Source organism: Lampris incognitus, chromosome 3 (genome assembly GCF_029633865.1).
Source record: "Lampris incognitus isolate fLamInc1 chromosome 3, fLamInc1.hap2, whole genome shotgun sequence".
NCBI lineage: Eukaryota > Metazoa > Chordata > Actinopteri > Lampriformes > Lampridae > Lampris > Lampris incognitus.
The window spans coordinates 102,098,423-102,123,422 of record NC_079213.1 but is presented as its reverse complement, the minus strand read 5'-3'; the positions used below and the strand labels follow the sequence as shown (position 1 = coordinate 102,123,422).

General features: G+C 46.5%; 1 protein-coding gene across 1 annotated transcript in view; it reads left to right on the top strand.

Moving 5' to 3' along the window:
* The window catches only part of ttll7 (tubulin tyrosine ligase-like family, member 7), a 173,083-nt gene that overhangs the window by 147,902 nt on the left and 181 nt on the right, over positions 1–25,000 (top strand). The window contains exons 16-21 of the mRNA XM_056276406.1: positions 1–204; positions 3,286–3,420; positions 6,599–6,679; positions 8,720–8,880; positions 16,947–17,120; positions 24,973–25,000. The exon at positions 1–204 is cut by the window's left edge and continues 92 nt beyond it; the exon at positions 24,973–25,000 is cut by the window's right edge and continues 181 nt beyond it. Coding sequence (XP_056132381.1) covers positions 1–204; positions 3,286–3,420; positions 6,599–6,679; positions 8,720–8,880; positions 16,947–17,120; positions 24,973–25,000 — 783 coding nt within the window. The remainder of the gene's footprint in view (positions 205–3,285; positions 3,421–6,598; positions 6,680–8,719; positions 8,881–16,946; positions 17,121–24,972) is intronic.

The following is a 25,000-nucleotide window of genomic DNA, read 5'->3' as shown; positions in this document are numbered from 1 at the left end:
ATCTCGTGCCCCCGTTCCATCGCCTCCCTGTCGTCGCCCAACGAGTCGCGGGCGCCGTCGGCCAAGCCCTCCCCCGTCGTTCCCCCGGCCACTCCCCTGGTGAGGCCCAGCTCTGCCTCTCTGCGCTCCCATTCGCTGAGCCGCAGTGGCTCTGCCCACCGGGTTCCGCACAGCAACAGCCTGGGGACCATCCACTCAAACATGGTGAGTGACGCGCATGCAGGCACACACACACACACACACACACGCACACGCACACGCACACACACACAAATCCCAGACAATAAGTGCACACACATCCAGAAATTCAGCCTAAATAATTTTTGAGCTTTGACAAATCTTCAAGCGTCCGATAAGCCGTCGGTCACAGAAAATTACACTGCCCTGAGTGTCAAAGAGTCTGAACTTCCTGTCTCTCGCTTGCGTTGTCCAGCATGGCAGGCTCGGTCCACAAGGGGAAAATATATGCAATGTGTGACCACGTAATTCCCCTTTACCTCCGGCGAGGGTTTTTTTTAAAATTTTTTTTTAATGTTTTGTTGTTTTTTTTTGCCCCCCAGTTTTTGTCCTTCCTTTGGTACAGTACTTGGGGTCTTTTGAACTTTTGAAACGGGTCCACCAGCGCTGTATAGAGCTACTGTAGCCGTTGACAGCATTCTCCTATTATGTTGCCATCTGCTCCTTTCCGCCTGCCTCCTCTATTCCACTTCCTCCAATGGAGACTGTAAGAAATGCTCCCTGGTAACCGTTTTAACCTGTGAGTGTGATGGAGTGGAGAGCGCTGTAACATGGAGAATAGAATCCAGTTGTGGAATGTGCTTTTACAGGCAAGGGCTGCAGACAGCCACAGCAAGCCCACCCCCCCCACACACACACACACACTATCACCTTTTATTTGGGAGAAAGGCTTTAGATCACACATTAAAAAAAATATCTCTTGTGTTTTACTTCCTGATGTTAATCTTACTGGCACGCCAGTATTCCCTGTATGGTTTTGCCGTATCGGGAAATCTATATTCTGTGGTGGGATCCGTGTGTCCCGAAAGAACCCAACGACAAATCTAATTTGACTTCGGCCGGCTGACGATTCACCGTGGTGGCGGTTTAATGTGAGGAGTGAAAGCGTGTCGCGCGGGGGGAGTCTTGTTGTAATTCCAACAAAAACCAGTGTGTTTTCCTGGCGGTTTGGCAGAGCTGGTATTGTGATGTCACTCTACCACGAGAAGGCTGCTGTCTGAGCTGAAGGGTCCAGTTTTAAAAGTTTTACTGCATTATGGTTGCTCGACAGTAGAATTATGAATAACAGATTTTTGAGACTGGAAATTTCTATGGAAGTCAACCCAATTTCACCCAATGTGCACATATTATACCTACCTATACCGCATTATACTACCTATACCATATTATACCTACCTATGTATACCATATTATACCTACCTACGTATACCATATTATACCTACCTATACCGTATTATACCTACCTATACCATATTATACCTACCTACATATACCATATTATACCTATCTATACCATATTATACCGACCTATACCATATGATACCTATATACCATATTATGCCTACCTATACCGTATTATACCTACCTATACCATATTATACCTACCTACGTATACCATATAATACCTATCTATACCGTATTATACCTATCTATACCATATTATACCTACTTATACCGTATTATACCTACCTATACCATATTATACCTACCTACGTATACCATATTATACCTACTTATACCATATTATACCTACCTACCAATACCATATTATACTACCTATACCATATTATACCTACCTATACATGCCCGTCTGTCTGTCTGTCTGGTTAATTTAGTAGAGACAGCTATCTTTCTACTGTTTTCTTAATTTGTTGTCTTATTCTCATCACAGTTTTTGGTGCTTTTGTTTTTCATTGTACTGTTATTTAAGCATGTTGTTAGTGATCTGCTGACAAGGTGACCTTAACACTAGAATGACCAAGGCGGTCATTTTGACCATTTTGGATTTTCAAAGTTTAATAACTTTGTGGAAAAAAGAAGATACAGACCTGCCGCTCCTGGAATGCTCCTAAAATTGTATATGAGTTAAATTGCATATGCATTAAAATGAGGGTTAGATCAACTGCACAAAAAAAATTGTAAGATCTACCTAAAACGACCATGAGCGGTCAAAAAGACGGCTCGTAATTTGCGCGTGATCGTGTGCGTCATGTCACTATTTATGACGTGTGTTGGTTGCGTCATTTCCTTCGTGAAGTTCGCTGCTCTGTCCTAGAAACACACTAGCGTCCTCCAGTGCAGAGTTACAGTCTAAACTTGATTTCTGATTATTGCCAACATGTCTGGTTACAGACGCCGTTACAGACGCACCATGACTACCGCCGAGGTGCTGCAGTATTTACAGGCGTTGGACAGCGGCCATTTTAAATTGTTTGAAAAATAGTATTAAAGTTGTTAAAATGTTAATTTTAGTGTCAGTCGTTTCTTAACAGACATACTAACATATGTAATGCATTAATATCTCAATTTGATATTTATTTTAATAGAATGACGGCCCATTGTCATTCTAGTAGTTTTTAAGTTCCGGTCGTTGTTTGGGACTGGTTCAATATTTATTTTCAGTTCTTTTTTACATTTCATGTTTGTAGGCCTTGTTACGTTTGTTAGATTAGCAATATGTGTTTTCCGTTTTGTTTTTCAGGTAATATTTTCACTTTTTCAATTTTGCTATTCAAGTTTGACCATGTCTTTCTGAAGTTTGAATTGTTTAAAAATAGTATTATAGTGGTTAAAATGATAATGTTGGTGTCAGTCGTTTCCTAACAGACATACTAACATATGCAATGCAGTAATATCTCACTTGGGTATTTATCTTGACAGAATATAGAGTTTAAAAACAGGCCGTCATTTGGATGGCCCATGGTCGTTTTAGGTAGGAGTGAAATCCCAGTGGTTCCAGTGTTAAATAACACACGTCTTTGAAAAGAATGGCTTGGATGTGAGCAAAATTGTGTCCGTCGTCACCGATGGGGCTCCATCGACGGAGACCAACAACACACATTTGATTTGTTCTCATGGAATGTCCCCAAACTCTGATGTTCTGCTGATGGTACTGGGGATTATGAGAAAAAACCCCGTGATGTCCTGTGATGTCCTCAGGAGAGGAGACTGTTTGTAAAATACAAATTATGTCTGTCAAACAAAAGCATTTTTAATGTGAGCAGTCACCAATCTTTGTTAAAAATGTGTGTGTGTGCGATTTTGTAGGGAGATCCGGTGCTGAACCTGAGAAGTAAGGAGCAGGAGGCAGAGCTTATGCGACAGAGCCTGGCCACGCTCACTGCCATGAGGATCCGCTTCCCCGGGAAGAACGAGGAGGAGGCCGAGGCCATGCTGGACGAGGTGTGTGTGACTGTGTTAATGTGTATGTGTGTGAGTGTGAGCAGGTGAGTGTGACTGTTACCATGGGCATTTTGTGTGTGTGTGTGTGTGTGTGTGTGTGTGTGTGTGTGTGTGTGTGTGTGTGTGTGTGTGTGTGTGTGTGTTTTCATGTTCAGCAATCTTTGTGAGGACAAATCTGAGTTTTTATTAAGTGAGGACATTTCAGCTGGTCTTCGCTTCTTTACAGGTCTATTTTAGGATTAGGACTTGGTTTTAAGGTTAGAGTTGGGATTAGGTTAAGGTTCAAATTAGGATTAGGCTAAAATTAGAATTAGGATTAAGTTAAAATTAGAATTAGGATTAAGTTAAGGTTAGAATTAGGATTAGATTAAGGTTAGGATTAGATTAAGGTTAGAATTAGGATTAAGTTAAAATTAGAATTAAGATTAGGTTAAAATTAGAGTTAGGATTAAATTAGAATTAGGATTAGGTTAGAGTTAGAATTTGGATGAAGTTAAGGTTAGATTAAGGTTAGGATTAGGTTAAGACTAGAATTAGGATTAGTTTAAAAGTAGAATTAGGATTAGGATTAGGTTAAGGTTAGAATTGGGATTAGTTTAAAAGTAGAAATAGGATTAGGTTAAAGTTAGAATTAGGATTAGGATTAGGTTAAGGTCAGGATAGGGGTTGATGTTAGACATGTAGTTCTGATGGTTAAGGATAGGGTTAAGGGCTAGAGAATGAATGTGGTCAGCGGGGATCCTCACAAGTACAGGAAAAAAAATGTATGTTTATGTTTGTGATTATGTAGGTGCATTTGGGCAGGTACTGATTCCTTTTGTATGTCTGAAAACAAAGACTGAAAAAGAGAAAGCAATAAATTCAGAAAGAAACATGAGAAATTAAAGTAGAGAAAGAGCGTTTGTGTGTATGTGTAAGAGAAAGAGAGAGAGAGAGAGAATGTGTAGAGTGTGCATACCTGACTCATCGTGTCCCTGTGGCCCACATTGCGGCCAGGTGCAGTCACTCTTCATCCTAACTAATATTGACCTCCTGGTCTTCCTCCTGGGCTCCCATTGTCTTTCAGATGACCCCGACCGCAACATCCTGCTCCGCTAGTAACTCTGCTATTCCCCATCGCTCCATTGTATTAATCAGTGCCCCCCCCCCTTCTTCAAATATTTATTCCATTCTCTTTGTTTCTGTATCTTTGTGTGTGTGTGTGGGGGGGGGGGGTCGTGAGAGACAATTAACATCACACCTGTACTTATAGCCACGCTAATGAGGGTGCTGCACCTGTAGGGGCACTCAACACTTAGCCTCAGGGAGACGAGGATTCTTCTCACTGAACACGGAAAACAATCTCTGGCATTTTACATTTGCCTTGATTCAAAGTTTAGGCCTAATTGGATTAATGGAGTGTTTGCGTCAGAGTAATTGCGGGCTTCGTTTGTTTTTTTTTATTATTATTTCCTCCTAACCCCACCACCGCCGCTGCAGCACAGCACCGAAACCCACGGAAAGTTGAAGCGTGTGCCGTGCTTTTGTCACGGCTTAATTGAGGGAAATTTGCATATGTATGAAATGAACATGACAAATGAGCGCGCTGAGCGGCAGTCTCAGAGCGGAGTCAAAGGTTCTTGTCGAGAGAGAGAGAGAATAGCAGACAAATAACTTCAATGAAGGAGGATCCTCATGGATTGTACGTGTTTGTGTGGGTTGTTTTAGGGTTGTTTTTTTTTCCTGTGTGTGTGCACACACACACACCGTTTGCTCTGCAGCTTTCCATTGGGAACAGTGTTTGCAGGGAATCTGGTGCGCTGCATGCACCATCGGGGAGATGGAGCCTAAGTCAACACAGCAACAATAACAGCGCCTGTAGGTACGCAGTGGTGTTGGCGCTGGGAGCCGGCACATGGGAATAACCACACCAGCTCTCAACATATCCACACATGCCCTGAGGAGGGTTTTAAATTATTTTTTTTGATACACACCATAAAATTTTAAAAAAAGTATTTGCTGAAATAACAAAGCTCACCACTTGATTTCACCATTATTCCATAGCACTGATGATGTAGGATAAACTCTCTGTGGTTTGATACTATGGAAAGTTGGGTGGTATGGAAAGTCAGGTAATACGGAAAGTTGGGCAGTACGGAAAGTTTGGTAGTATGGAAAGTTAGGTAGTATGGAAAGTTGAGTAGTACGGAAAGTTGGGTAGTACAGAAAGTTGAGTAGTACGAAAAGTTGGGTGAGTAGTATGGAAAGTTAGGTAGTATGCAAAGTTGGTTAGTATGGAAAGCTGGGTAGTATGGAAAGTTAGGTAGTATGGAAAGCTGGGTAGTATTGAAAGTTAGGTAATATGGAAAGCTGAGTAGTATGGAAAGTTGGGTAGTATGGAAAGCTGGGTAGTAAGGAAAGTTAGGTAGTCTGGAAAGTTGGGTAGTATGGAAAGTTGGGTAGTACGGAAAGTTGGGTAGTACGGAAAGTGTGTAAGCAAGTGCGTCAGTTTGGTTCTGTGGCTCAAGGAATGAGCTTTCAGAGTTTTTTTCTCCTCCTTCCTCCTCTGCCCTCCCTCATCGTCCCAGAGTAACCATTCCATCTTAAAGTAGTGGGAAAGAAAGGAACCACTTCAGGTCAAATTATACCTCTGTGCAAGGCCAGATGACAGGCGGCTTTACAGCAGCATGACATCCACCAGGAAAAATCTGTAGAAAACATCTCACCATTGGCATGTCCTTATTTTAGAAAATAGGTCTATTCGCTCAGACACTTTCTCAGCCTGTCTTAGCAACGCCATATGATTATTTTATTTTAAGGTTTGAGTTTTGAAGTTGAGGAACAATAGTGAAAAGGGATTAGGAACGAGAGAAAGAGAAAGAGAGGCATAGATGAATTCAATAGGCAGTTGAAATGAATCCATTAGTTGTCTTTTTTTTATCTTTCGCTTGCTTTTAACTCCTAAAAGGATGCAGGCCTGTACAAGCAAACAATCCCATTTGATGAATTTAAAATTTTCGACATTGAATTGATTTTTTTCCCCCGTTCTTCACTAAGTGCTTTGGGTGTCTAGAAAAGTGCTATTTAAGTGTAATTATTATTATTATTTTATTGTAATTATTATTATTATCATTATCAATCAATCAATCAAGTTGCTTTATTATTATCATTATTATTCACTCTGACTTCTCTTCCGCAGATCCTCGATAACTGGAAATACCACAAACCCAAAGTGGCCTCCTATTGGCTGGTGAAGTTGGATTCTACCAAACAAAGGAAGGTGAGCACCTGTTGTAAAAAAAATGTTTTTTATCACCATTAACAAGCTGTTGGGACTTGGTGAGATTTTTTCAGTATTCTATTTCCTGCATTATGCGTATTCATGCAGCCTTAAAAATTTCCCACATCGTGTTCGAGGGAAACGAAATGCTCTTTCCCCGACCTCCATCGAGCTCCTGTATCAGAATAAGAATAGATGATTCCAACGTCGGCGAACATGATGGTTGTCGTTACTGCCGTCCATCCCTCTGAGGTCTGTTCTTGGGGCAACCTCGTAAGATAAAAGCCGCCCCTCACCAAAAACTTTAAAAATCATATGACACGGGCGTTTGGGTGGTGTGGCGATCTATTCTGTTGCCTAGCAACATAGGGATCTCCTGTTCAAATCCCCGTGTTACCTCCGGCTTGGTCGGGCGTACCTACAGACACAATTGGCCGTGTCTGCGGGTGGGAAGCCGGATGTGGGTATGTGTCCTGGTCGCTGCACTAGTGCCTTCTCGGGTCGGTCGGGGTGCCTGTTCGGGGGGGCGGGCAACTGGGGGGAATAGCGTGATCCTCCCACGCGCTACATCCCCCTGGTGAAACTCCTCACTGTCAGGTGAAAAGAAGCAACTGGTGACTCCACATGTATCAGAGGAGTCATATGGTAGTCTGCGGTCCTCCCTGGATTGGCAGAGGGGGTGGAGCAGCGACCGGGACAGCTCAGAAGAGTGGGGTAATTGGGCAGGTGCAACTGGGGAGAAAAGGGGGGGGAATCACATGACACGATCCACCTCAACAACAGAAATGAACACAACAACCCAGAGTATCGTTATGATCTCAGATGCGGAGGGGTAGAAGGGACAAACTCCAAACAGGGTGTAAACAAACACAGAAGTGAGAAGTGTGTGTGTGGGGGGGGGGGGGGTTGTGAAACGCCGTCCGGTAGGCGTTGCTGCTAATGATACGATCTCTGGGTTTGACACCTCCTCACCGCGATGTGGGCTGCGGCGGTGGGAGCTGGTGTTTTATTTGGAGTGACGCAGCCTAATGAGCAGCACGCAGGGGTCAGGGCTGTAGCGGCCATCGCTTTTCCATCTCAGGACCATGTCGAGAAATGAGGAAGAGGAGAGAGAGAGAGAGAGGGAGCCTGTATGTCTATGCGTGGATGGATCTTTACACATTTATGCATTGCACCTTTTCTTCCTGTGCACATGTCGCTTATGTCTGTTGAAATTTGTTTCTCTGTAAAAAAAGAATTCTACACACACACACACACACATGCAGACAAACCAAACAAACATGACAGTAATGAGGACAAGGAAATCAAAAGTAGGAGAGCTGTGGCCGAAGGGGGGGGGGTAATAAACAAGAAGGCAGGATGGATGTGTTCCCCTACCCCCCCCCCCACCACTACTACCACCTCACATCTCAGCCTCATCCTGAGATACACACACACACACACACACACACACACACACATTTATACAAATATACACAAATTCTTATACACACTCACACACAAAAACCCTTCACTCAGTATTCCGTGTGTGGGAATAAATATTAGTGTGTATTGTATATTCAGGTAGTGTTTGAGTGAATATGTGTGTGTTTCTGTGTGTGTCATTTTGCATCTGTCTTTCTGTTTTTGACATAAACATTTATTTTGATATCCCTCGCGGTTCTGAGCGACTACTTCAGTCTCCACCAAATCCAGACGATAATCTGAGAGAAATCCTTCATTCAGACTCCGCCGTGGCTCATGTGCTTGTTGGAGCCTCTGTTCTTCATCCCTCCCTCCCTCTCACTCTCTCTCTCTCTCTCTCTCTCTCTCTCTCTCTCTCTCTCTCTCTCTCTCTCTCTCTCTCTCTCCTGAAGGGTTTTCTCACTGAGAGAGACACATCAACATGATTTATAGTTTGTAAAGTGCTTTTGCCTTCATGTTGTTGTTTTTGTTTTTTGTTTCTGTTTCCTGTTTGCTGCTGTATGAATCAGTTTCCCTACTGGGATGAACAGAGTTTACCTCCTCTGATCATATTGCATCCCTCTCTCGCTCCTTAAGGTGCTGGACATCGTGCGCACCAACGTGCGCTCGGCGCTGCAGCGGATCTGGAGGGAGCCTGACGTGGAAACTCTTCATCTCTACCGCCTCTTCAACCGCGTCTTCAACAGGCTGCTGTGGAGCCATGGCCAGGGGCTCTGGAACTGCTTCTCCAACACCGGGTAGGCCGTCTGCAGGCGGCGTGGTGGGATGGATGGATTGGGGGGGGGGGGGTTTGTTTGATTGGTTGTTGGATGGAAACCGCATATTTTTTTATTTTCTAAAGATTAGCTTTTGGTTATGTTTCTGCTTTATTCAGACCCCGTTCACACATGCCACCTAACCTGTAAACCTTCTCTGAATTTTCGTTGTCGGTTTATATGTGAATATGAGCTGTAGTCGGCATTCCATGAAAGTAGCATTAGCAGTTTGCCAACTCAAGACCGATTGCCATAAATGGAAACATTAACAAGTGATGATAGTTTATAATAATAACAATAATAGTAATCCACCACCCATCCATCCACTATCCAAACCGCCTATCCTGCTCTCAGGGCCGCGGGGGGATACTGGAGCCCATCCCAGCAGCCATTGGGCGGCAGGCAGGGAGACACCCTGGACAGGCCGCCAGACCATCACAGGGAATAATAATAATCATTACATTTATATAGCAGTGGCACAGTGGTTAGCACAGTCGCCTCACAGCAAGAAGGTTCTGGGTTTGAGCCCCAGGGTAGTCCAACATTGGGAGTCGTCCCGGGTTGTCTTCTGTGTAGAGTTTGCATGTTCTCCCTGTGTCTATGTGGGTTTCCTCTGGATGCTCCGGTTTCCTCCTCCCACAGTCCAAAGATATGTCGGTCAGGTGAATCGGTCGCACTAAATTGTTCCTATGTGTGTGTTTGTGTGTGTATGTGTATGTCGGCCCTGTGTGATGGCCTGGTGGCCTGTCCAGGGTGTCTCCCTGCCTGCCGCCCAATGACTGCTGTGATAGGCTCCAGCATCCCCACGTCTCTGAGAGCATGATAAGTGGTTCGGATAATGGATGGATGGACATTTATTTACTTTTTAAGATTGTTTTTTGGCATTTTCTGCCTTTATTCAATAGCGACAGTCTAGAGAGAGACAGGAAAGGCAGGGGAGAGAGAGGGGATGACATACAGAAAAGGGCCCAGGCCGGTTTCGAACCCAGTACAGGCCGCTGCGGTAAGGACTCAGCCTTATGTGGTATGCACTCTTCCAGGTGAGCCACCGGGGTGCCCATGGATGGACATTTATATAGTGCTTTTTTAGACACCCAAAGTGCTTCACATTGAAGAAGGGAAACTCACCTCAATCACCACCAATGTGTAGCACCACCTGGGTGATGCACGGCAGCCATTTTGTACCAGAAGGCTCACTCCACATCAGCTTGAGGTGGAGAGGGAAGAATCATTGAGCCAGTTACATGGGGAGGATGATTAGGTGGCCAGATGGAGAGAGCCAGGTTGGGAATTTAGCCAGGACACCGGGGGAACCCCTACTCTTTGCAGTAAGTGCCATGGGATCTTTAATGACCACAGTGAGTCAGGACCTCGGTTTAACATCTCATCCGAAGGACAGCATCTCCTGCAGCACAGCGTCTCCGTCACTGCACTCGGATTTGATATTTGTTGTTTTTATTAAGATTAGAGGGAAGACTGCCCCCTACTGGTCCCCCAACACCACTTCCTGCAGCGACTCGGTTTTCCTGGGAGGTCTCCCATCCAAGTACTAGCCAAGCCCACACCTGCTTAGCTTCTGTTATTTGACAGAGCCAGGGTACATGTTGGTATCGCTGGTTTGGACAAAATTAGTCAGATTGCCATATTAAGACGCTTTCATTCGAGCGGGTGAACCAGTCACGAGGAATGTGTCCATGACTTGTTCATCACACACATTTTGTCGGAAGCAAGAAATTTATTTGTAAACCAGTGAAAGTAAACTATGTATTTAGAATTGTCTAGAACATAGACCAACATAGAATGAGAGAGCCACTTTCAATCTGTGCAGATTAAATCAATAGTGAACTGTGTGGTACATGGAGATCAAATAAAAGAAACACATAAGAATTTGAGAGGCCAATAGAACAAAAGACATCTTACACAAACGGGGTGTATCAGGACAGAAGGCACTGACATGTCATGTGTGAACAAACACTATATCTGCAAATCTCACAGATAGAAGCTGTATGTGTGAACAGGGCAAAACACCAGTGGTGCTGAAAATTTCATTCTGAGTGTTTGTTTGAATGTGGCTTTAGACTGGAGGATAGAGGGAAGAGGGCTTTGACTGTTTATCAGCCAGAGACATGTAAAAAACACGATCTGTATTTTTGTATTGTTGTCTATGGAAAGGTCTTAAACCCAGTGCACAGACCTAACCTCTCTTTAGAGCGTAGCACTGTGAGCGCTCCTCCTTCCAAAGTCAAAACTATTTTAGCCCCCCCCCCCTCCGTTTTCTCCCAGGCAATTACCCCACTCTTCCGAGCCATCCCGGTCGCTGCTCCACCCCCTCTGCCGATCCGGGGAGGGCTGCAGACGACCAAATTCCTCCACCGATACATGTGGAGTCACCAGACACTTCTTTTCACCTGACAGTGAGGAGTTTCCCCAGGGGGACCTAGCGCGAAGGAGGAGCACGCTATTCCCCCCAGTTCGCCCTCCCCCTCGAACAGGCCCCCCGACTGACCAGAGGAGGTGCTAGTGCAGCGACCAGGACACATACCCACATCCAGCTTCCCACCCACAGACACGGCCAATTGTGTCTGTAGGGATGCCCAACCAAGCCGGAGGTAACATGGGGATTCGAACCGGAGATCCTCGTGTTGGTAGGCAACTGAATAGACTGCTATGATACCTGGACACCCCAACAATTTCAGCTTTTCTTGAAATACACAGCTCATCAATGTCACTTCTACTTCCGCCCACCAATAAGAATGGAGGAGGAGTGAGAGACGGCGAGACTTGGACAGCAGAGAGGAGGAACAAAAAGCAAAGAATGAGAATGGAAGTAATAGTGCTGAGAACAGAAAAGCTCTTTTCTATTTGACATCACATCTGCAGATTATCATTCTGAATTTCTTTTTTAACTTTACAAAACCGACCTCAACAAATATTTATGGAGTTGCAGAAGTGGGAGGTGGCACTCCACAACAAGAAGACAAGGCGAGAGAAATGGAGGATGTTATTCTTCCGCCACGTTCTACTTCTCTACTTCCATTCGATGCTTCTGTGACGACATAACTAGATCGTGATACCATAATACGGTGAGATAGCGCCCCCTACGCTTGTCATGTGAAATGGCCCTGAGAGGGGACGGAAATACAATCCAGGATGTTGTTTGTAAATTGGTTGAGATCATAAGGGACAGGGACATCACTGGTTTAGACCAGCCAGAAGTCCACTTTTTTTTTTAAATTGGAAAATTTTACTTTAATGTTAACAATGGTGCTTTGTTAATCATTAGTCTAAGTAAAAACATCAAATCACTGGAATTCCTACTATCACAGGGATCACCGGTTCGAATCCCCGTGGTACCTCCGGCTTGATCGGGCGTTCCCACAGATACATTGGCCGTGTCTGTGGGTGGGAAGCCAGATGTTGGTACGTGTCCTGGTCGCTGCACTAGTGCCTCCTCTGGCCGGTCTGGGTGCCTGTTCGGGGTGGGGTGGGGGGGACTCCTCCCACACGCTATGCCCCCCTGGTGAAACTCCTCACTGTCAGGTGAAAAGAAGTGGCTGGCAACTCCACATGTTTCGGAGGAGGCATGTGGTAGTCTGCAGCCCTCCCTGGATCAGCAGAGGGGGTGGAGCAGCAACCGGGATAATTGGCCAGATACAATTAGGGAGAAAAATAAAAAAAAATGTTTTACTGGAATTAAGGTTTGCAAGGTTCTTTAGAGACTTTGCTCCACAACTGCTGTCCACAGTGATTTTTGTGGACACGTTGACTTTTGCTTGGGTGACAGCGGTCAACTCAATTGCTTGCAGGTCTCCAAGTCTTTGAGGAAATATTCCAAACATTAGTATTTCTGCTCACGCAAGTCCAAAGTAAGAACTTTCCATCCTGCAGAACAAGACCTGAAACAGCCCATCACCCTTTACAAAAACATAGAAAACAAAAACCAAATAAAACTTTAGACATGGAGAAATATGAAGGACAGACACCTGCACTCACTATGAGGATGCTCTTCGCTGAAGTTTAATTGGGAATAATGTTGAATATGGAAATAGCCTCAGGAGAAGTCGTAGTTTTTATTTTGCTTTTCTGCTGTGAGAATCCTGATTCAGTCGACTTGTTGACAGAAATTTAGGTGGAGGAGCCTTTTCTGCAGCGTCCACAGCCTCATTTCCTGTCTGCTGCGTCAATAAGAGCAGTCATTTGTCTTCATAAGACAAAGTTCACAAACCGTACAGCCCTCCCATACACCTCCTCCTAGCTTCCTTAGCTGTTCATCTTTGATTGATAATGGGGGCATTTATCTATAGTTATCCAGCTGAGAACAGGACAAAAATGGACAGATGAACAGACAGACAGGCGGATGGACAGATAGACAGGTGGATGGACAGACAGACAGACAGGTGGATGGACAGACAAACAGGTGGACAGACAGACAGATAGGCGGAAGAATGGATGGACGGACAGACAGAAAGACGGACAGACAGACAGACAGGCGTATGGGCAGACAGACAAGCGGATGAACAGACAGAGAGACAGACGGGCAGGCGGACAGACAGACGGGCAGACAGACAGAGAGAGAGGCAGACAGATAGACAGGCTGACAGTTAGACAGAGAGGCAGATCCTGCGTCCATCTTCCCTAAAAGCTGTGTGAGTTGAAGACGTGTGTCTGTTAGGAAGACAGAATGCAGAACGAGGTCACAGATCTGGGTCACTGATCAGTGTCTTTTCTTTTCAAAGACGGAGGAGAGACAGAGAAGGAGATGTAATAGCAGACCTCTCACTTCCCTTACTTGGTTATCTCTTATCTGGTCCTTTGAAGGTTTTTCTATCTTCTTTTTTGAGTTTTGTCTCTAGTTTTTTCCTCATGTTTGATGTAACAGAAAGCCTTTCTTGCAGAATGAGTCATTCCCCTCCATCGTGTCTTCACAGAACCCCTATGAACTTAGCACCTGTGTACACACACACACACACACACACACACACACATGCGTATTGCATTGAGACATTATCAAATGTGAAGACTGCATGATGACATACTTTCAACTTCCACTTCCAGTGTGGGAAGATGGTGGCGCAAATTCACATTGGTGGCGGCCTCACCCAGTACCTTCGATGCAGTGTCTTTGTCCACGTCTGCGTGTACATTTTTGTCTTCGTTTGTTGACTGGGAGAGCTGGCGCTGGATCGGCTGCGAGAGCTTGGTCTGCTGCGCTGTGGGCCCAGGGACCGTAGCCTTGCCCGGAGCTGCACCCGCAGAGGTAACACCGAGGGCGGTCTGACAGGACGCGTAAGCGGGGCAGGCTAAGCTAACTGCTAGCCCATGCAGACCGGCAGTCTGACAGTCATCCTGGCTGGCATTTGTTCCCATGGACAGTGATATATTTTTTATTTTTGTGGTTTGGATATATGTGTTAGTTTGAATGTGTGTTCTTGTAGTTCTTAAATGTTTTTGTCTGTATGTTTCACTGCTGTGGGCTGGGGGAAACGGCATTTCATTTCACTTCATGTGCGCAAGTACATGAGGTGAAATGACAAATAAAGTGTTCCTGATTCCTGATCATTTGCCTTAAACCAGAAGTAGTACTATGCTAAAGGGAGCCATGTGTACTGCATATGGGTCATTCAGTCCAACCCAACACTGGTACACCAGCTGATTTCAATAACTAACACACCTTCACCTAGACTACTACTACTACTACTTTCAGCTGCTCCCATTAGAGGTCGCCACAGCAGATCATCCGTTTCCATCTCTTCCTGTCCTCTGCATCTTCCTCTGTCACACCAGCCACCTGCATGTCCTCCCTCACCACATCCATAAACCTCCTCTTTGGCCTTCCTGTTTTTCTCTTCCCTGGCAGCTCCATATTCAGCATCCTTCTCCCAGTATACCCAGCATCTCTCCTCCACACATGTCCAAGCCATCTCAATCTTGCCTCTCTTGTTTTGTCTCCAAACCGTCCAACCTGAGCTGTCCCTCTAATATACTTGTTCCTAATCCTGTCCTTCTTCGTCACTCCCAATGAAAATCTTAGCATCTTCAACTCTGCCACCTCCAGCTCCGCCTCCTGTCTTTTCATCAGTGCCACTGTCTCCAAACCATACAACACTTTCACCTAGACTGGAGGACTAATTAGTGAAACAAGCTGATGAAGTGTTGGATTGGAAAGAAAACCTGCATAAACATGACTCTACATGGCATACAGTTGAGAATCACTGGGTTTACATGTCCACCCTGTGGTCACATGCGTTTATGTACATGTCCACCCTGTGGTCACATGGGTTCACACTCCAAACACATGCATGTCAGCTACACTGGAGTCTCTCAATTGCTCATAGGTGTGAATGGTGTTTGAGCGATTGTGTTTGTGTGTGTGTGTGTGTGTGTGTGTGTGTGTGTGTGTGTGTGTGTGTGTGTCCTATGATGAACTGATCCATGTCTCCTTGCCTTCTACCCAGTGTGTGCTGGGAGACTTCAACCCCAAGTGATTATGAAGCAAATCAGGAATCAGGAACATTTATTTGTCATTTCATTGCATGCACCTGCACACATGAAATGAAACTAAATATTGTTTCCCCCAGCCCACAGCAGTGCAACACAAAGACAAAAACACATATTCAAACTACAAGAACACATATATCCAACATATGAAAAAAAAGATTCACTGTCCAACAGAGCGAATGCCAGGATGACAGTCGGAACTGCTGGTCCACATGGGCTAGCAGTTAGCTTAGCCTGCCCCACTTCTGCAACTTGTCAGACCACCCTCGCTGCTTCCTCCTCGGGTGCAGCTCCAGGCAGGGCCGTGGTCCTTGGGCCCATCGGACGCAGCAGACCAAGCTCTCCCAGCCAATCCAGCGCCAGCTCCCCCAGCCATCAAACAAAGACAAATTTAAGAGGCCGCCGCAAACATGAATTCGCACCGCCATCTTCCCACACCGCTTCCGGTGTGGGGAGATGAAGAAATGAAATTAAGCAGCAATAGACAAACAATGAATCAATTAGAAGATGGAGAGTCAGTGGCATTAAAAAAAAGGTTATGAGAGTGACTACAATGAAATTTTTTTTTTTTAAGCGGAACAAGAATAGGATGGCGAGTTGGGAGGCTGAACAGCCAGATGTGCGGAGTCGGGGGTACTGGGGCCTGGGGGTAGAACGTAGCCTAGCCTAGCTTTGTGTAGCCTGCTGTAAGCTAGCGCAGATGCATCGCTACGCCCAGCATGCTGCACCCCATGCTGGTCTTGTCTGATCGCAGCCTGCCCCAGATGAACTAGCTTGCTGGCTAGCTCGCCTGCTAGGCCCTCCCTGCAGCGGGCCACAGCCCCTACAGGGATGAACCCCACAGGGGGTCCGGTGTCACACAGCGACAGTGAAATGCCACACCTCAATAAAAAAGATTTTTTTTTAAAACACACTCCAAGTCCAGTTATAACCCCACCTGTTCTCTCCCCTTGTCTGTCCCGTACCCACTGTTTGATATTCTGTCCGAGGGACTTAACAACAGTCAAACACCCTGGCAGCCATTGTGGCCGCCGAACTCAACAAGCTTTGAAAAAAGACTTAGAAGGGAGAGAATGGAGGCACGTGTGGTGCCTCTCGCCCGCCCCGTCTCCCAAGGAGTGAAAGGGGGAGACATCAAACACGCCCCCCCTCAGGGTTCGCTGTCTCAGTTGTCGAATCTGTCTCACAGTCAGGGGTATGTCCGCGCTTTTAAAGAGCGTTAACTGTACATGGATTTGTTTCATTCCTTCCTCTCTTTCCTCTGCCTCCCTGTGCGCCTTTTTTCTCTGCGTGCGTGCGTGCATGTGTGTGTGTGTGTGCTTGCGTGCGTGCGTGCGTGCGTGTGTGCGCATAAGGAAAGACTGTAAGCACATGAATAATTGCTTCTGCACATGTACAGTATACTATACTATTCACTTTACATTTTGCTATAAGTGAATTCACAGCCGTGTATAATAATCATACTTGATGTTGATGTGTGTGTGTGTGTGTGTGTGTGTGTGTGTGTGTGTGTGTGTGTGTGTGTGTGTGTGTGTGTGTGTTGTCTCCAGGTCATCGTGGGAGGTCATCTTCAGTAAGAGCAGCGAGGTGGTCTCGCCACAGGAGCTGCAGTGCTGCCGCCGGCTGGTCCAGCTGTGCCGCGATTGCCTGCTGGTCGTCTACAAAGTTGTCTCCGAGTCCCGCAGCTCCCTGACCGGCCTCAGCCCCGAGTGGGATGACACCAGGTGAGGACAGCGCCTGACCCCCTGACCCCTGACCCCCTGACCCCTTCAGTGTTCAACATCTGCAGCGATCTTTCTGTGTTGTTGTTTTGATGAGGGTATACAGTCATACCGGGAAAGGTGGTGGGAATCCACTGTGTCAGAGAGGTCACGTTGTTCCAGAAGGGTCACAGGTCGTGACTTCAGGTAGCAGTAGGTGTGTTTCTTCAAAGGGTCTCTAACTACGATGCGGTGACGTGTTACCTGCTCGAACCCTGCTGCTTTTTCTGGATTGTAGCGTCGCCTCAAAGCGGCTATCAGCAGTTTTAATTTAGAACACTTTCTTTATAATAATCAGTCAACTCTTTCTATATTCTGACGACTATCAAGTCAGTAGATGCACAGAGGAAAAACTCTGGTCTCTGTGGATGCTGTAAACAGAGACAAACAGCGGCTGCTTATCAGCCAATCAGGAGAGTTCTTTGCAGGCTGCCATCTCCATTGGTCCCCACTTGCTGTGAGTCAGTTTGCGCTTTCATGAGGCTCCTGGGCAGGGGTGAGGAGGTGGATTCTTTTGCAGTGTGCTTCCACAGTATAGATAGCTCCTGCTAACTTCCACCCAGGAATACTCACCTCCACTTAACTGACATTAAAGATGTAAAATAAAGAGGGACAGGGTGTCTCACAAGTCATATTGTCGGCAAGATCTAAAAGCTATGATGACCGTGTGTGACACGGGAGACAATTTTCAGTATGTGCTTCTTTTTTTGCTGTTTGTTAAGCGGTATAATAGGTCTTGGAAAGTTTTGTAGTGTGCTTAGTTGGCTTTATGGTACACAAACTGCTGATTTGCTCCAGTAATCAATGAATTGCCACTTTTGAAATACAGTTAAATCAATCCCACCGTGCTGTTCATGATACAGTGTTCTCATTAACAGGCACACAAGCGGCCACTGAAAATTTCACCTAGTCGGGCATCCGGGTAGTGTGGTGGTCTATTCCGTTGCCTACCAACACGGGGATCAGCAGTTCAAATCCCCCGTGTTGCCTCCGGCTTGGTCGGGCATCCCTACAGATGCAATTGGCCATGTCTGCGGGTGGAAAGCTGGATGTGGGTATGTGTCCTGGTTGCTGTACTAGCGCCTCCTCTGGTCATTTGGGGCGCCTGTTCAGGGGGATTGGGAAACTGGGGGGGGAATAGCATGATCCTCCCACGTGCTACATCCCCCTGGCAAAACTCCTCACTGTCAGGTGAAAAGAAGCGGCTGGCGACTCCACATGTATCGGAGGAAGCATGTGGTAGTCTGCAGCCCTGCCCCGGATCGACTGAGGGGGTGGAGCAGAGATCGGGACAGCTTGCAAGAGTGGGGTAATTGGCTAAGTACAATTGGAGAGAAAAAAAAACGGGGGGGGGGGGAACTCACCTAATCATTAGTGACCTATGAAAAGGTGAAATGTCTCACGTCTGTGGAAGAGAGCTGTAGTGACAATCATTTTCAAGATATCCATCCCCTTTAGGAGGAAAAAAAATCACCTCTATTCTATTTTTGAGTTCGATCCCTGCAGGAGTCGACAGCCACAGTTTGGAGGGAGTGAACGTTTTAAAGCAGGCTTTCGGCTGAAAGGATGGAGGGATAGGGGGAGGTGGAGGGATTGAGAGTGCTGTTAACAGGAAATAATGGCCCACAGATTAGCGCAGGTTAGTCCAGGGCCCCCCGAGGCCTTCTTAATTCAATTAGAGCCCAGATGAGCCTGTGCTGCAAATGACCTTATGCTACACAAGAGACATACACAGACAGAGAGCGCAGGAGAGAGACAGCGAGAGAGAGAGAGACCTCCTTTTTTCCTGGGGCATTGCGTTACGTGATTCATAACCCTTGCACATATTTTAACAGGCTATCACTTTCAGCCTGTTAAAATCTACATGACAAAAAAGAAGATGGAACGATGAGAATGCTGTGTGTAAATACCGTGGACCAGACCGAGCCACTAGCCTGATGTCTAGGTTTTATTCTTAATTAAACTGTTTTGAAGTTAGATATGAGTGCATGGAGTGTGTGGAGTTATCAGTCTTTAGGATTTTTAAAATGTGACTGAACGTGGATTTAGCGAGTCGAGCCACATGAAGGACGACTCGCCCGCCGTGGCTTTATCTGTGTGGGAGGTTTCTCTTCGCCTCGGTGAAAGCCTTGAGTCGGTCTGTCTCTCTTTATTTCCCCTATGTGTTATCTATATATCTTTGTGTCCGAAAGCTTCCCATTGGCTGCGGGACCACCCTCTGCCCATGGCTCCGCCCCTCCTGCCGCCACCACCGCTGTTGCTGTTGCTGCTGCTGCCGCTGCTTCCTCCTCCTCTTCCTCCTCCGTCAGCTCGCCCCTCGATGCAGGTCTCTGCTTGGTTTAGTTCTGCTGAGCCCCCATATCACCCCCCCTCCCCCCCGTCACATTCACCGCTTACGGCTTTTGTCACCACCACCACCGCCCAACCCATGGCACGGCCCACCTGCTCAGCAATTTATCACCTTGGTTGTGCAAGCTAACAATCTGGCATGGCCTCACTCTCCTCTCCTTCGCTGCCTTTCAAATAAGGGACTGTTTGGATTGACTGATGTTAACGGACCAGTGTGAGTTTGTGTAAGATTGATGCTAACCATCCAGTCCTTCATGCTAACGATGATGTTGAAGGAAAGGAGGCAGGAGAAGGAAGCCAAACCAAGACTGTTTTGGAACACTGCCTGTCCGCAAACGCAGCGTCTCTGATGATGCTTGCTTGCATCACCAGCCACCAGCTTTCGCATGTCACGTACGGCTCGCAGTGGATACCTCATCCACTGTGCTTTGCAGTACAGGGAAGGCATACATTTTTTTTTTTTAGTATGATGTGATTTGAACCCGCTGATCCTAGCAGGCTAAATGCCACAAGCAAACCACTGGGCAACCAGGAACCACTGTCTCCTCATCGCAGGAGTAGAGAAAATGGCTTCCATTGCACCGCCTACTTCACAGTTCCTCAATATGCAGGTTTTGTCTCTCCACCACCTCTCCTCACACCTCAGCTGGGAGGCAAAACGCATGATTGGTTGCATACCCTTTATTTGGATAGGACCGTTAAAATGTGTGTGTGTGTGTGTGTGTGTGTGTGTGTGTGTGTGTGTGTGTGTGTGTGTGTGTGTGTGTGTGTGTGTGTGTGTGTGTGTGTGTGTGTGTGTGTGTGTGTGTGTAAAACGAGCATCATGTAAGGCGGACATTCTACTTGGAACAACAAAAGAAGTTCCCCAAAAGGAACACTGGCGAACACGTTGTCAGTATGCTCAATATGAACTCATTGTTCCTTGTTGTATCACTCCATGCCACTGGGGACCGCAGAACGATTACAAGGCCGCTACTACCAGGGCCGGCTGTTACTGAATTTGAGCACATTAAGTTGTCTTTAAATCTCTGTGTGATAGATTACAAAGTTGAGGATATCCTCGAATGAGTTTAGCAACTCTTCGTTTAAAAGTATTAATCTGGGGGCGTCCGGGTGGCGTGGCGGTCTGTTCTGTTGCCTACCAACACGGGGATCGCCAGTTCGCATCCCCATGTTACCTCCGGCTTGGTCGGGCATCCCTGCAGACAAAATTGGCCGTGTCTGCGGGTGGGAAGCCAGATGTGGGTATGTGGGTCACTGCACTAGCGCCTCCTCTGGTCGGTTGGGGCACCTGTTCGGGGGGGGGCTGGGGGGAATAGCATGATCCTCCCATGCACTACGTTCCCCCTGGCGAAATTCCTGACTGTCAGGTGAAAAGAAACAGCTGGCAACTCCACATGTATCGGAGGAGGCATGTGGTAGTCTGCAGCCCTCCCTGGATCAGCAGAGGGGGTGGAGCAGCGACCGGGATGGCTCGGAAGAGTGGGGTAATTGGCCAAGTGCAATTGGAAGAAAAAATGCAACAAAAAAAAGTATTCATCTCTCCGTGGCGGTGTAACAAGGCTGATTCCAGTGTGGAAATGAATCAAGCGTGATGCCACCAACCATGTGATACTTGGACCAGTTGCAGACAGAAGGAGGTCTAAGAGACCGCTCACCAGCTGGTGGGCTGTTTACGCTGTGTGCTGGCACACTTTGCATCTCATAAACACAACACACTGCGTGTTTTTGTTCGTCTTTTGTTGGAAATTTGAGAAGTTTTCTTTTTAGAGTGCTGCCGCCTTAAATGAGCACCGCGCTCCCGTCACCTCCTCGCTCCAAGGCCTGAAGGCCTTCCAACTTTTACTGTCTAACTGCTGAACCTGCTGTCTTACCTCCTGCAGCCTGCACTTTGACAGATGCACAACGGCTCACACAAAAGCCTTATCACATGTGTATGTAGCCTCACACACACACACACACACACACACACACACACACACACACACACACACACACACACACACACACGCACACTCACACAGCTCTGGGGTGAGCTGGGTGCGACGCCTGAGTGGGTTTGAGTGCTGGACAGCTCGGTGGTCCTAGTCGTTGACCACACCTGGCCGCTCTTGCTCAAGCCTCCTTCCACGCTGGAGTGTCTCCATCACGTGTGTCAATAGCCTGGGCGACTCCTGGAGGAGTCCCGCCATCCCATCTGCCCTAATTACACCCTCTCGCTTGCTGAGCCTTGAACCGCCACTGCCAACCAGAAGACAATTTTCCCATAATGACAAAAGTTTCAGATCCCGTTAACTTTCATCTGTCTGAAGAGTGGAGTGATAATTAGGGTTAATTGGGGTGCTTGGCTGAATGAATGTGGGCAGCGGATAACCTTCAAGCCACTGCCTACTGCTGGCTGTCTGTTTGCATCAGGGATCCCTCCCTTCCTCCAGCTCCATTTTTCTTTTTCTTTCTTTAACTTTCCCACATTATCCTGTTAATTCACCACGGCAGCAGAGCGTCTCAATGGAGAACCGCAGAGCAGCGCCGAGGGCCTGTCAGTATGCAGTCCGCGGCTAGTGTACATACCATCGACTCTCTCTCTCGCTCTCTCTCTCTCTCTCTCTCTCTCTCTCTCTCTCTCTCTCTCTCTCTCTCTCTCTCTGTGTCCACCAATGGTTTGGAGCGAAGCAAAAGCCCATGCAGAGGCCCTCTCCCCATCTCTCAGGCATGCACGTCGTAGCCGTGAATGTTTCCATGATCAAAAGCAGGGGGAACCTGGAAGACGCAGAACGAGGGTCCAATTAAAAATAGCCCACAGAGACAGCGGCCATTCGGACATGAGAACCCACCACCCCTCGCTCTCTCTGCTCCTCTCCCCGTTTCTCCTAACCACCTCCATCAACACCACCTTCTTACAGCCCCCACCCAGCCACATGACTGCTTCTGCGAACAGAATATTTTTCAAAGTGAATTGCAGAGGAGCTCGGCAGAAAATACACTCATCCCCACAACGCATGTTCAATATTTGATTTCCTTCTCCTTTTCTCCCCCGCTTTCAAGTGGCATTTCCCTGGCCAGGCCTGGGCTTTCTTTAAAACACCATATGGAAATTGAGGGCATAGAGGAGAGATCCCTCTTACAAAGCCAAGGACAGAATCCAAACCAATATGGGATTTTGTTTATTCTATTTCTGTTTTTTTTTAAATGGCAAATCTCATAACGTAGGTTTGAGGAATAAAGCAGCGTAAGCGCCAGAGAACCGTAATGAAAAATACAGGAGATGAATCAGACGGCGCTCCTTAGACGTTCCAGTACCAGCGCTAACCGTGTGTCTAAATGTCACTCCAGAGATGACAAGGTTTGCGGCGGTACCTGCCAGAAACTCAAGCGGCTCAAGGGGATAAACAATGGCTGTGCTCAGTTTCCCGGATTACCCCGGCCCTGACCGCCGGTGCCCTGTGACTGGAGTGGCTGAGTCCCGGCAGCAGCGCTGGATCCCTGCACTCGTTTGTCCGAGTTCATCCACGGCCCGGGAAGACGTGCTTGACAAGTACCCGCGCCCCACTTGAAGTTGTTTCAAGGACATTCTCGTTGAACTAAATGAAGTTAATTTGAATCCCTGCTAACTCTCCTGGGCCTGGTGCTGCGCTGAAGAGGATGCCCTCAGCGACAGGCCTTTTTTTTTTCCTTCTCTTCGTCCGACTTTAGAAGAGGCTGCTTAAGCTAATTTGTCCAAGAGCTATTTCACAGGGAAAGAGGTCTGTCAGAGAGGAGTGCGCTATCTCTCCGCAGGCTTGGAAGAGGGTGTTATTTTCATGCTGTAATCCCTGGCCCCACTGGTCGCTGTTTGATTAGATTGCCGCATCTTTAACATTTTCATCAATGCCATTTCTTTTTGACCATAACACCATTCTGCATGTGTAGATTCTTATCAGTCAGAGTTCTGGACTGTAGATATGCCATGAAGATCACACATAATGTCAAATAACTTATCCAGATGGGTTGGAAATGCTTCATAATAATGTTTGGAAACTGATCAACCTTCAAAAGCTTGAGATAAGTTCCTTGCTGTTCTTTGACTAATGAGTGACAGCTAAACATCTAATGCATAGCTTTCATTATAACCAACCAGAAGTCCCCGTTTACCTTTTAATGGATTTGGGCTGTGTCTCCACCAGAGACACGTTTTTTTCTCATTGTTTTCTATGGTGAACTAGCACTTTCAGCATCCTCAACCTCTTGAAAATTGAACCTGTAACACTCGGCACTTTGAGCACTTTGCCTGTTCAGGAGTTGAAGAAATTTCAATTTTGCCTTGAAGCTCACTGTTCACCGGTGTCTTTTTGAGCACTGCTACCCAATCAGGTTGAAATGTGGATGGGACATAATGACAAGCAGGAAAGACTCAGTGGAGACACAAACAAGCAGCACAGCTCCTGTTCGGGAGTAGCGCCAAGAGCTGGAGCTTCTTTTTTTTTGGGAGAGATCGTATCTATATTGTGTAGGAATAGTAGCTAATAAGCCATGAAAAGCAATAAAATAAAGGGAACAACTTGATGGAGATGCAGCCTTAATCATCTCGTCTGACCGTTTCCTGACAAACATAATCCGACTCACCAGCGCTAGGCTCATCGGCTGAGTCCCCTCCTGTCTCTGTCTCAACCTGACGCCAGTTTTTAACCAGTTAATCAACTAATCAATCAGCCTTCATTTCTTCAGGCCATTTCGTACATCAGAATGCAAAATTGCGCTTTACGTTGTCATTCTCAGGTACTGGAACGCTGTTAGCAGGAGCTGCCTCTCTGCTCTGTCTCGGTGGAAGGTGTCATAGAAAGGTCTTAGAAAGGTTCTGACGTCTATGCCGCGGAACGATAGGTGAGGACTTCTTGTTCATGATCACCGAAAAACTGAAAAAGTCAAGTGTTGAAAGTTCAGCTCGACCCCAGAAACTCACTTGTCTCTGAAATAAATTCATCTTCGGTCTGTTGCTCAGCTGACTATACAGCACAGTATGTAAGAAGTAATCAGTCTACAAGCAGATAAATATTAAATATTACCATACTTTACTGTTACTATACTTGATTAACACCATCTGTTTACTCCACTGATTATATTTAGTTTAAATAATATGGCCACATTGGTCTCCCCTTTGAATTAAACTGTAGAGAGAGACAAACCACAAAATGCAATAATAATAGCACTGGAATTTTTATTTTGCTTTGAGACTGATGAGATCTTTTACTGACTCGGGATTTTTAAGGTGTTCACCTGCACGTGCCACCATAACCAGTAATGTTTCTCATTACAGAGCTGGGTCTTTTAACAGCATGCTTTATATGGCCACCGTGTCACGGGTTTATGCTCCCTGATCTTTCAGCGTTGACCTTTACATATCTAATCTCCTCATTATGTTTGCTCCTCTTCCCGACTCCACCTCCATCTCCTCCCTCGGTTCCTCTCCCTGTCTCCTCCGTCTGTCCAGGTATCTGCTGCCAGTGACCTCCCAGTTC